Source organism: Lepisma saccharinum, chromosome 8 (genome assembly GCF_977018435.1).
Source record: "Lepisma saccharinum chromosome 8, izLepSacc3.1, whole genome shotgun sequence".
In the NCBI taxonomy this organism is placed as follows: Eukaryota; Metazoa; Arthropoda; class Insecta; order Zygentoma; family Lepismatidae; genus Lepisma; species Lepisma saccharinum.
In genome coordinates, this window is record NC_139236.1 from 34872074 (window position 1) to 34885604 (window position 13531).

At 39.9% G+C, this 13531-nt stretch overlaps 2 protein-coding genes across 2 annotated transcripts in view; both read left to right on the forward strand.

Annotated features, from left to right (window-relative positions):
* Positions 1 to 11106, forward strand: part of LOC145991726 (uncharacterized) — a 64816-nt gene extending 53710 nt beyond the window's left edge. Inside the window, exon 5 of the mRNA XM_083127781.1 lies at positions 9135 to 11106. Within this exon, the coding sequence (XP_082983907.1) occupies positions 9135 to 11106 (1972 nt within the window). The remainder of the gene's footprint in view (positions 1 to 9134) is intronic.
* Positions 11107 to 11757: 651 nt separating this feature from the next.
* LOC145991727 (uncharacterized) lies at positions 11758 to 13134 on the forward strand. Its single transcript, XM_083127782.1, has one exon. The coding sequence runs from the start codon at positions 11758 to 11760 to the stop codon at positions 13132 to 13134; it is 1377 nt and encodes a 458-aa protein (XP_082983908.1).
* The last annotated feature ends 397 nt before the right edge of the window (positions 13135 to 13531 follow it).

A 13531-nucleotide genomic window follows, 5' to 3' on the forward strand; every position in this document is an offset into this window, starting at 1 on the left:
CACTTATTACACAAAATAAGTATATCCCTTATAGTACATTCGTAGCATATCAGTTCTGTTGGAACGCTACGCATTTATGTAGTTACGAGAGTATTAAGTCTATTCTGTATAAAGGGGTCAATTTATGCTTCTCAAATATTTACAGCAGAATTAATCATTTCTCCGTGAATTACCTAACTCAGGATATTTCAAACTTCAGAAAGTATCGCATCGGTAAATAAACTAATTTTGTGTTTAGGAGTATTTCTTATTTTGCAGATCATTTCGTTACGAAACAGGGTAGGAAAATGCACCTCACCTTTCAGAAACATTAAAAATTAACATTACAGCATGTCATTTCACATTTCGTGTTTTCGTCAAAAACGAAATATGGATGTGTCTACTTACTGGCAAGACTAGGTGAGCGGCGTGACCTTGACTGAACTCTTTTCGTGACTTTAGATTTATAAATTAGCAGTTTGCACCTTTTCATTAAGTAGCCTCCTTCCTTTTTTGTCTTATTTCTACAGAGACTAGTTGAATATCTAGTAAAATGACGCGCTGTATTACAATTACTAATAGTATTACAAATTGTACACAAACATCAAAGAATGAAATACATTAGACACGAGTTTTCTGAAAATTTCTTCTTTTTCAAACTTTATACAGACGAAAATCGTGAATGGTAGTGAGCTCGCCCTGTTGAATAGGATGGGATTTCTGAGTGGAATGTTCAATGCAGCATATTGATCAAGATACAACAACTGAATTACGGCGAAGTAGGTTAGAAACCCTGCGTGCTCAAGAGCAGCTTCGATAAGGCACCTGAATTGTCTAGAGCTGAACAAGGAAATGGGCGATCTTTATTTCCCAAGGCCATTCCGCAAAACTAATGCCACAAGAAGTTTCCTGTGTGGATTTGTGAGCATGAAATTGTAGGTTGATGATAGTACTACAAGACGTCAAGTGGATTTTTTCCGTTTCGTTATTTTATATCGCTTTGCTACCTATAGAGTTTGAATAACTAATTAATCATTTGATGAGCAGACAAACACAAAGTAGCCGATCCCGTGGCAAATTAATTAGCGTAATACAATGCGAAGTCTAAAGTCTGATTAGAACCTGGACTAGAAGATATTGTCTTTATACCACTTCCATCATCTATCGCATCCTTTATCATCGCGATTAACAGTGGTAGACGCGAAATAAAAATAGAACCTTTGCAAGGACGTCCGAAAGAGGGGCAAGGGGTGGACGACCCCCCTGGAAAATGAAAGTCAACCAAAAATTATATATATATATATCACACATATAATGTCATTTCAGCTACAATAATATATGTTAATTATTGCATGAACATAACTTCAAATTAAAGTAATGTTTTTTTTTAAAAGACAACACTTATGGTGTAGGACATGCACCTTGTTTCCCCCCCTGGAAAAAACTACCTTGCTTGCCCTTCCCTGAAAAAAAATGCGGGCGTCCATGAACCATTGGTATCTACTTCGGAGTATAAAGCGTTGTTTCTTCAATGTATAGCGCGGAAGTAGACCGCAACAGCCTCTTATTTGACAGGAAATAGCAACACGAGAATAGGGATTCCTCGTATTTTAGATTTTCTCAAACTAATTTCAAGTATGTGGTGGAAATTCCTTCTATATAGTATGCAAATCGAGGTTTGCAGTTTGAATGGGCGTATTCCTTTTCTCGGTTTTTCCTGGAGACTATATTTTCAATTACTTTGAAGCATTTTGTACCATTTTTTATTTTTATAAGCAATTTCATTAATTATACATATGATAGAATGATCTAAACATGAAACTCATTGTCTCTTCCAATGATTAACAGTTTTCCTTGCCTTTCATTACGCTAGGCCTCTCAGTCGCTATCTTTGTTGTGAACCTAGATTAAGTGTGGGGCTTATCCTCTATGCTTTCATCATACAGCATGGCTGTGGGCTACATGCTTGACATCTTAACACAACTCCTTTCAAATATTTCTCGGGAAACGTATTTCACCTATCGTCCTACGGGAATCAGACGAACGTAACTACAAAAATGCGGTTTTCAGTTTTGTTAAAAAAAAAATCCTCTGAAGGGTATTTGAAGTAAATCGACATTTTTCCACTTCTAATTCTTATCTGTAAGACTGAGTCACGTTTAAGAGTCAGACTTTATGCACAGTAAGGCTAATCGGAACTGAACCTACAGTTTATAAAATTGGATCCGAACCACTGTGTGCCTCCACCGGGTATCGAACCCGGGACCCCTGGAATACAAGGCGACGACGCTACCACTGCGACATCGGGGAAGCCGACCTTCACTTCAAGTATCGCTATCACTTTTTAGTAGTCAAGGAGTATTGCATTCATTTCAATTTGGAGTAAGAGTTCAGCATTCACGTAAATCAGCAAACTTTGAGTTTTAGATACCATGTTCAATAACAACTTATATCGTCACGGCCAACAAAATAATGGCCATGAAAAAATTAGTATCAAGACACCATACTAAAATTGCTGCTTGAAGAACACCGTAAAGACTAAAGTCGTTGCCTGCTCCGTGACTGATCAGCTAAGCTGCTATTTGAAACCCTGGCTAAGGTATGGACGTACCATTGAGTTTGTCCCAATATCTATTCAACCTCAACATAGTAAATAACTGAAGAGGTAGGAAAGCTACGTAAAATTGCCGAAATAGGAAATAAAATACTCCTCTACCCCCCACACATGCATATGCAGCCGAGTTTTGAAATGCCGAAGCAACTATTGCCCACGGTCAGACTATATCAGTTGCTTTCAAACGTTAACATGATGAAATGAACGTTTCTATATGCACCTCCATGCAAATAATTTCATAGAATCCCAAATAAAGTTAAATTAATTAATGTATTGAAACTAGGCATTTGAATTTTCCCAAGGCAAACCTGCAGACATGAAAAGATCTGCCCATAGTCTTCAAGCACCTTTAAATACGCTGGCTCATAGCAGAATGTGATGTGTGAGCAAGAGTGCACTCGTGCACAATCCTACGTGTAATTTACAAACGTTAATTATTTTCCATTTCCTTTCGCCTGCATCCTAACATTTTTTTAATCCACGACAATCAGAGCAAAAAGTTTAGTTAGTTTTTTATGATAAGATTGAATTCCTGCAGAAATGAACAGAAACTACTGTGGGACCACAAGGATATAAACCTGAGCAGACTCGCGGCTCGCGTGCACCGTACTCTCGCGTGGAGGAGAGGGGCACAGTAAAGCATGCTTTCTTATGGCCAGAGCTGAATGGAAGAAGGAAAATCTGTGCGTACACTTTTCGGCGTTGTGGTCGCTCTATACGACGTATAACCCCATTGCACTCTAAACTAAGGCTCTCCGACATTTAGACGAGCTGTTTTCAGTTTCCTTTTTCGAGACCACGTTCTCTACGTTGACCCTCACTGGCAGAACAATTGAGAGGAAGAATGTAACTTATAAGATAGAAAACACTTATGATGTTTAAATAGTAATAACACGATCAAGGTGGCTTCGGTCTAGGACGGCTATGAGATTCGACAAGTTAAGATAAGTCCCATCCTGAAATCCTAAATAACGGAATTTACGGCGAGAACTGAAACATTTCAACCTGCCCGAAGATTGCACTTACCGCAACTTTCTTTCCGCAGCCCGGAATAAGACAGTGAGATTCTCGTCGTATGTCATCAAAGGAGAAAAACATGCGAACGGGATTTTTTCTCTTTCTTCCCTTGGATAGCGAAGAACCTTCTCCTTCCATTGTAACCAATCGTAAAAGACCGAGATTCCCATTCACGCTAGTTTTAAGGATCCCAATTTCTTCATCTACCTCCGCTGTAAAATGTAGTTCTAACCTCCTACCCCTCCCTTAAATCGAACACTGCGAATCTGATTGGCTCCATGTAGAAGCAGCTTGTGGCGTATTTGTACACTGCTGAAAAATGCAGAAGCAGAAATAGTTATTTCCGTGGGTTAAAGCAAGATATATATATATATATATATATATATCTTGCTTTAGTATATATATATACTAAAATGACAAAAAGGTAAGTAAAATAACCTAATTCAATTAATCATATACATATACACACCTGAACGATTATCGCCTGCACCATATTACTGAACAAATCCAAAATAAAACTTTATAATCACTCATTCCACTAAATGCCCTTGAGAACTGGAGATAGGTTGTCGTCGTCTTCTTTGTTTGGCACACACCGCCTATTAGCGATTTCTTGCCAGAGGTCCTATTTGGTAGTATTACACTTCTCTTAAGAAAAACACTTGAGGTGTTTTATCAAACTTTCTAGGGTGCACGCAGTGATTCTAATCCATTTCACCAAAAATATACTTTTGTCCCTATGGATTCATGTCTCACCATATGTACGCTTAGATTTATTTATTGATTTATTTATTTCAGATGTTACCCCTAATGAAGTTAAGGAGTTTTCATTTAATGCCCTTGCATTTTCTTTCTTGTGTCCCTCTGCTTTGATACCGAAATGCTCTTTTGTTGTAAAACACACCTACAAATACTTAAAAAAATAATAATTCTAAAACGTATTAGCTAAAAAATACATTTTTCTTGGACTTCTTTATTAGGCACAAATGTGTACACTAAATACATATTCAACAAATACAAAGTGAGATCACTTACCTTTAAGAAGCCGGGTTCGCATCCAGGATAAAACGTTCAATAAATGTTAGTATTAATATCTCCATTTCCTCTCTTCTTTTTCACTTAGAATTCCATCAAATAAACAGGCGTAATTCTGCAATTCCCCATCATTTGACATTTACAATCAGTGAATATGATAACAAAAGTGCTCACATGTCTACAAATGTCTTTATACTTCACTACCTTCGAGACGTTACGTTGTTCACGTCGCAAACAACAGAAAAACGCTTCGCTAAATAGGTAGACTCTCGAATATTTGGCCAGATAAGACGTTTTCATTTTAAGGCATGTCAGACACATTTTAAATGAAGGAACGTTAGAATTTTTTTTAAAAAAATATCTTCGGTATCGTAGATGTGTGATACAAAGTGGAACAATTTTGAAAAAATACAATTTAGTCAGATATTAAATTATGAACGTTGGACTTTACATAGCAGCAACATTAATATTCGGATACACTTAATAAAATAAGGAACAAAGGAAGTAGCTAAAAATGAGTACATAAAAAATATTACGTGGTAGAGTGGCACAGCACGCTACGACGCCAGGGGTTCCGGTTTCGAATCCCGACCTGTGCAGGAGTGTTCTTTGTGATTGTCCCTTCATCAGTTTCACCATTTCGTCGCTCATACTCATCGTTGCTTTCTTAACCGCTAGATTACCATTTCGGATGTACAGACGGGATCAAATGAAATGTACTTCCGTTTTCCTACCAACTCAGAAGCGAGTTGGAAACTCTTCATTGCTCCTGTATAGATAAGAAAGTGGGGGAGGGCAATAGCAGACAAGGCCAGCACGCAAACTTGTTTCCGGCAAAGCGTCTTGTTGGAGTCTTGGCAGTTTGTGGAAGGATTTTGTGTTCCTCCCCCACCCCAACCCCGCCTTTCTCTCTCTCCTTGAGTTTGTGTTTGTGTGTGTGTGTGTGTGTGTGTGCGCGCGCCGACACCTGTTTCATTTTAAGTTTGACGTATTTTTATTGCATCGACTAATTGCTGTCATGACTGGAAATGAAACAGGTTAGCAATGGAGACATAATGAGGGATCAAAAATACAAAAATTCCGGGCATGAGTACTTAGTAGTAGTAAAGGTAAGGTAAAGTTCGTCGTGCGTATAGAACCGTGCCATGAAGGCACATTTAAGGGTTTGTGGCAGTAGGGTGTCGCATATTCTCGAGTTCGGACATTTTGGAGGTCATATGACCAGCACCACGCTCCAGCCGTCTTTACTCCCCAAGGATGTAGAAGAAACGAGAAAATAAAAATGTTTTACATTCTGCGTATGTGACAAGTAATTTTTTGGATATTGTCTTTGAAGTATCTGTTAACATCCTAACCCGCAATTTTGTTTAAGGATAAAACTGGTTGAAGGCCGCGAGTGTTCCTGAGAAGTAATGAACATATCACAGAACGCGCAATAGTTTAGCTCGCGTTTTTCTGAAAAAAAGAAAGAATGATATACAAATCAATTCTACGAATGCTTACGTCATTGTGACTGTCTCAAGTCATAATTGATATTTTTAACAATAGATGTCAGGGGAATGCAATTTTGTTTTATGTTTAATCTCGAACAAAGAGAGAGAGTGACGCTCAGTCGGTTCGCGAGACAATATGACCGAGTGTGCGTGGTAGTTTCATTCCGTCCATCGCGTTGCATTGCACCAAGTTTGTTCATACATGTAATCTTTTGTTTTATTCAATATATCCTCGTTATTATCAGTGAGTGTCATTTGCAATCATCCGAGTCGAATCACCTTATGGAATTCAATATGGTCCTCCACTCCAGAGGTATGGGTTTGTGATAGCGACACGCAGTAAGTACTATCATTTTTCATCGTACAAATTAGACAGACCCATCTCGGCCCAGCAAGCAAGCACATTTTGCTTCATCAGTGGCCACACACAAAACATTCATTTTGGTCCAGTGACCGGAATCAATCATTTGGTCCTTACCGGCACGGATGTTTCAGCTACGTGACATTCTATTCAAGTTCAAGGTCAAGTGCTAGTGCAGTGCGGAAACAACAGTTTCTTACAGCAGCCATATTGCCAACAATGCAGCTCCATTGTCGTTCGCAGCAAAGGATTGTAAACAGCTGGACGATACGTTTCATGCATCATTTTCTTCACGACAACGGCGCAGGAGGTCGGTAAGTATATTTTACTTTGTCTGGCTCATTTCCTTGCATTCATTTCCTTTAACCTTTCGTGTTCTTCATAAAAATGAGTGAGAGCGAAGTGCAGCAGCGTCTCGTTAGACAACGAGGGACATTAAAAGGAAAAATCACTCGAATGGAAACTTTCGTCAATCAATTCAGTGAAAGTGAAGGAAACATTCAAGAAGTGCGTACTCGTTTCAATGCATTGTCTCGCATTTGGGTGGACATTGAGCAAGTGCAAGATCAGTTAGAAGCTGAAACTGGTTCATCGCAGGATGACGTCAGAGACGAATTGGAAACGACGTACTACAAGTTGAGTGCCCGGATGCAAGCTTTATTATCGCAGCATGATAAGGTTCAAGCGGAGCATGATGCTGTCAACACATCGCATGCAGGGGCGCCGACTTGTCAAAATTATTGGGGGGCTCTGATCACTGAAATAAATTAATGAATGACTCACTCCCTCCCTTCTTTTTAAAAAAAAATTACGTCTTCGTATAGCAGTTTTTAAGCAGCTATTATATTCCTCATGCAAATGAAACGTAACATGAAAAACGTGTGTCTGCTCATTTGTTTTTTAGATAACAATTAACATTTTTATTTAAAAGTAGGTGCAAAGAACCTTAGTGTGCAAAGAACCTTAGTGTTGAAGTACCCATAAAAATAGCGAATATTTACAATATTTAACAGTTTTATTTAATTATTTACATAAATGCTAACACAAATCGCAGGCAAATAGTTTTACTTTTTTGTTCTTGCTACAATATTTTACCTTTTAAATTTAATTTTGCAATAATAAATAAACACATAGCACGAAGTGCTTTAGCAATAATGCCTTTGATCATAGCCGTTCCCGCTTTCGCAATACAGACTTTTCATAAGCTTTCCTTGCGTACTTTACTGCAAGCCAGTGTTAAATAAACTCAGACTAGAATTATTTTCCCCTTATTCTTTGGACTAGAGGAAGAGATTTCGAGGAAAACTAAATATCGTACATATCAATATTGCCAGAGAGTCGTGTTTACGACCTCAAATTGTTCAGAATTCACTAAACAACATACTGGTATAATTGTCATATCACCTCGTTATTTTGAAACTCTTTTTAGTAAAAATGTTAACAATACTCATAATTATATACCTAGTATATAGTAATAAGTCATGTGTTTTGCTGTCTCCGTTCATAGCCCCCTCCTAAAGTTGATGGTTTAGCGGTCTCAGCCCCCCAAATTTGAGGGTCTAGAACATTTCAAATGTGTATTTAAAGTTAAGTTCATGTTGCACAATTCAGAGTAAACTTTACAAGAGAAGAAAAATAATACATTAGATCCTCTTAAGCAAAATTATTTGAGGGGCTCTGCCCCCACATCATTAACATTGGGGGGGCTCGAGCCCCCCCAAGCCCCATGGAGTCGGCGCCTATGATCGCATGTCACAGCAACCCGGCTCAAACTTCCCACAATAGAATTGCCAACGTTTGAGGGTGATTATCGGCACTGGTTGTCCTATGAAGATACTTTCACGTCTTTAATACATAATAACAAAGACATCGCTTCCATTCAGAAGTTTCAGTATCTACGTTCGTCGCTCAAGGGCGAAGCGTACAAGCTCATTCAAAACTTACCCATCACGGAGGCAAACTACGCAGTGGCCTGGAAGTTGTTAGTGAGTAGATATTCAAACAAGAAGCTAATCGCATCATCGTACATTCATGAAATATTGCACATCAAGGCAGTCAGCAAGGAAAGTGCTCAGGAATTGCGTTCCTTTGTGGGATGTGCGACAAGCAACTTGAATGCAGTAAATGCACTTTACACAGATGTACCTTTGGCGGACATGTTACTCACTCAGCATTTTGTGTCTAAGCTAGATTCAGGAACTAGGAAAGCGTGGGAACTGCAAAATAGTGAAACAGATTTTGTCAGCATAGATGATTTCTTTTCGTTTTTGGAAAGACGATGTCAAGCGCTGGAAAGCATTCAGCCCGCACCAAGTGAAGTAAATAAGCAATCAATCAAACCTCAACATTACAATGTAAGATCAAACAAGGGTTTTTCGAAATCTTTCATTAGTACCACTAGTGCGAATTCTTGTTTCTTTTGTAAAGAGCCGCATGCTCTCTTTAGGTGTGCATCATTTATTGCCGCGACTAACAAACAGAAGTATGATTGTGTTAGAAGGAATAAACTCTGCACGAACTGCTTATCTCCAAATCACATACTGCGTCTTTGCAAGGCAGGTTCGTGTAAAAAATGTTCACGGAAGCATAACACATTGTTGCATAATGATAGTATATCAAGAACGTCATTTTCCAGCACAGAATCTACGGAAGAAGGCAAGAATGAAAATTCTCAAGCAACGCAAAACGAGAATCAAGATCAAACTCCACAAGCTTCTTATTGTGCACTCAAAGGGCAACATACATCACGCGTGTTACTTTTCACGGCAGTGGTAAAGGTCAAGAATCATGCAGGTCAATGGATATACTGTAGAGCCTTGCTAGACAGTGGATCCCAGAGCCACTTTGCGTCTGAAGATTTGGTTCAGCGTCTCAAACTGAAGAAACATCCTCAGCATTTACCGATTCAAGGCATAAACAATGCTGAGTCGCAAGCAAACTTCAAGGTGGATATTCAGTTGCAATCTAGAATAAACACATGGCGTTCGAACATTGAATGCTCAATATTGCCGCGGCTCACAAGCAACTTACCTTCACATCGAGTCGACCGAGCATCAATCAAAATACCAAGACATGTAACATTGGCAGATCCGACATTTGATGTGCCAGCGAAGATAGATCTTTTAATAGGCACCCAGATCTTCTTCGAAATTCTCAAGCCTGATCGCATAACACGTTCAGCTGATTTGCCGATTCTACAAAACACTGAATTCGGATGGATAGTCGCAGGACGCATTCCACAACAATGCAGTGGCAACAATTCATCGATATCATGCTTCCTTCGAACGGAAGAAAGTCTCCACCTACAGCTTCAGCGATTTTGGGACCTTGAGGAGATATATACCAGGCATAGAACAAAGGAAGAAATCAGCTGTGAGCGTCACTATTGTGAAAGCACGGTGAGGGACGAAACAGGCAAATTCATCGTTCGACTTCCACTCAAAGAAAGCCGAGAAGCATTGGGCGATTCACTTCAACATGCCACCAAGAGATTTCTCCAATTAGAGAAAAAACTTGAGCATCAACCGGAACTAAGGATTCCTTACACAGAATTCATGAATGAATATGAACAGCTAGGTCACATGGTACCTGTAGGACAATTACCGATGTCTCATGACCACAGGGTAGCCTACTATTTGCCACATCACGCAGTAATCAAACCACAGAGTTCCACAACCAAGGTTCGTGTTGTTTTCGACGGATCGGCTAAAACGACAAGTGGCAAGAGCCTCAATGACATATTGATGGTCGGGCCCACCATACAACAAGATTTATTCTCCATCATGACAAGATTTCGCACACATCCTATAGCATTCACAGGAGATGTAGAGAAAATGTATAGAATGATTAAGGTGCAAAAAGATGACAATCCATTACAGCGAATATTGTGGAGAAGCTCCAACAAGCATCCAATTGAAGTTTTTGAGCTACAAACGCTTACATATGGCACAGCTTCGGCATCATTCCTAGCTACTAGATGCTTACAGCAACTGGCAGACAGCGAAATCAGCAGGCATCCTCGCATTAGTAGTATCATCAAGGAAGACATGTTAGTTGATGACGTAGTAAGCGGAGCACAAGACGTAGCTGAAGCATTGCAGATTCAGGCAGAATTAATTAACATTATGCAGCGTGGAGGATTTACTTTGCGTAAATGGTGTTCGAACAGCACGACAGTGCTAGAAGCAGTTCCACCAGCCATGCGTGAAATGAAGCTTCCAGTCGAATTTCACGATTCAGAAGTGAAGACTTTAGGCTTATCTTGGGACCCTATTGCAGATAAATTACTGATCAACAGCAAAGCTTCTGAAGTAGCGAATAACGTCGAAATATCAAGCACTAAACGACAGGTAGCATCAGTCGTTGCGTCAATATTTGACCCTTTAGGTCTCATCACTCCAATTGTTATTACATACAAATCATTTCTTCAACAATTGTGGACATGCAATGTTCAGTGGGATGAAGAACTTCCACAAGACTTGAATCAGAAATGGCAACAGTTGCGCAGACAACTCCCTGCAATTAAACTCATCGAAGTCAATCGTTTTGTTCTAATTAATGGAAGAGTTAGAAATATCCAGATACATGGATTTGCGGATGCATCTTAATATGCTTACGGTGCATGTTTGTATGTGCATTCAACAAACCACAAAGGTGAAACAGCAGTAAATCTACTTTGTGCTAAATCACGAGTAGCGCCAATCAAGAAGGTGACATTACCTCGTCTTGAATTATGTGCAGCATTACTCCTAGCAAGATTAGTCCACAAGGTATTACCAGTTTTACGTCTGAAGGTAGACGAGATACATCTCTGGTCGGACTCACAAATTGTATTGGCATGGTTAGCAGCACCATCCAACAGATGGAAAACCTTTGTAGCCAACCGGGTAGCAGAGATTCAAGACATTACGCAAATTAGCGATTGGAAACATGTTCCTTCAGCAGATAACCCGGCAGACATAATCTCAAGAGGTATTGAACCCACTTCAATACAATATAGCCATTTATGGTGGCATGGGCCACATTGGTTAACAGGTACAGAAGAGCATTGGCCACTTACGCAGCAGCCAAGGAAAGTAGAAATTCCGGAGGGAATAAGCATAACGGCAGTATCAATTTGCCAGAATTCACTTGAGCAAACAATCGAACGATTCTCCAAATTATCGAAATTAACTCGAGTGATAGCTTTCTGTCAGCGATTCATACATAACTGCAGAAAGTCCAACAACAATGTAAAAGCAAGTCTTTCAACAAAGGAAATGCAATCAGCATTGCAGACATGCATCAAAACTGTTCAGCTATCAAGCTACAAGTCTGAAATTCAAGATCTTCAACGGCACCAACAAGTTTCAGCCAACAGCACATTGAAGAGCCTGCACCCATTTTTGGACAGCAACAACCTTCTTCGCGTTGGAGGAAGACTCAAGAATAGCAATTTGACTTATGAAACAAAACATCAAATTATTCTACCTTCGAAAGGTCACCTGACACAGCTTATAATAGAAGCGGAACATTTGAGACAGCTTCATGCAGGATCACAGTTATTGTTGTCGTCCCTCAGGCAACAATACTGGATTGTACGAGCAAGGCGTACAATCAAGCAAGTAATTCACAATTGCCTCGCATGTTACAAGTTGAAGGCAACCACGGCCAAGCAACTCATGGGTGAACTTCCGTCACCTAGAGTCACACCGTCAAGACCATTTCTCAACTCTGGTGTAGACTATTGCGGACCTTTTCTATTTAAATCGCATTCGCCACGCAGCAAAGTTCATCGTAAATCATACGTGGCTTTATTCATTTGTCTAGCCACCAAGGCTATACATTTAGAGCTCGTCTCCGATCTCACCACAGACGCATTTATCGCAGCCTTGCGAAGATTTACATCTCGTAGAGGTAAATGTGCCAATCTGTACAGTGACAATGGCAAGAATTTCGTCGGGGCAAGAAACGAACTTGAAGAGCTACATAGCTTATTTTCGTCGCAGGAATTCACACAAAATATTCATGAGTACGCGAGTTCTGAATCCTTCCAGTGGCATTTCATTCCACCTAACTCACCACATTTCGGAGGAATATGGGAGAGTGGAATACGCTGCATGAAGTATCATTTAGTCAGAGTAGTAGGAAAGTCAACATTGAATTTTGAGGAATTTGCAACTTTGCTCACACAAATAGAAGCATGCCTAAATTCAAGGCCTCTGACTGTTTTATCCGACGATCCTGAAGATTTAAGTGCTCTCACTCCTGGACATTTTCTCATTGGTTCAGCCCTTACTTCCTTTCCCGAGCCAGACCTCACTGACCTCCCAGGAAATAGACTGTCCAGATGGCAGAGACTCCAAAGCTTTCATCAAAACATTTGGCAGCGATGGTCCAAGGAGTATTTAAACAGTCTTCAGCAACGTTCCAAGTGGACTAGCGTACAAGAAAACTTCAAACCAGGTTTGATAGTTCTTATCAAAGACGACCACTTGCCTCCCCTATCATGGAAATTGGGAAGAGTTACCAGCGTCCAGCCAGGAAGAGACGGCTTAGTGCGAGTGGCCACAGTGCATACAGCTTCAGGGATCTTCAAGAGATCGATTCACAGACTAGTTCCACTCCCTCAGTGCAATAAGGACGGAGATGAGTGAATTTAGTTGGTCAAACGTTGTTTGACCAAGAGGGGGGAATATGTCTCAAGTCATAATTGATATTTTTAACAATAGATGTCAGGGGAATGCAATTTTGTTTTATGTTTAATCTCGAACAAAGAGAGAGAGTGACGCTCAGTCGGTTCGCGAGACAATATGACCGAGTGTGCGTGGTAGTTTCATTCCGTCCATCGCGTTGCATTGCACCAAGTTTGTTCATACATGTAATCTTTTGTTTTATTCAATATATCCTCGTTATTATCAGTGAGTGTCATTTGCAATCATCCGAGTCGAATCACCTTATGGAATTCAATATGGTCCTCCACTCCAGAGGTATGGGTTTGTGATAGCGACACGCAGTAAGTACTATCATTTTTCATCGTACAAATTAGACAGA

What these genes read in the sequence shown, in the direction of transcription:
- LOC145991727 (XM_083127782.1), top strand. Translation starts at nt 11,758, where the DNA reads ATGCAATCAGCATTGCAGACATGCATCAAAACTGTTCAGCTATCAAGC.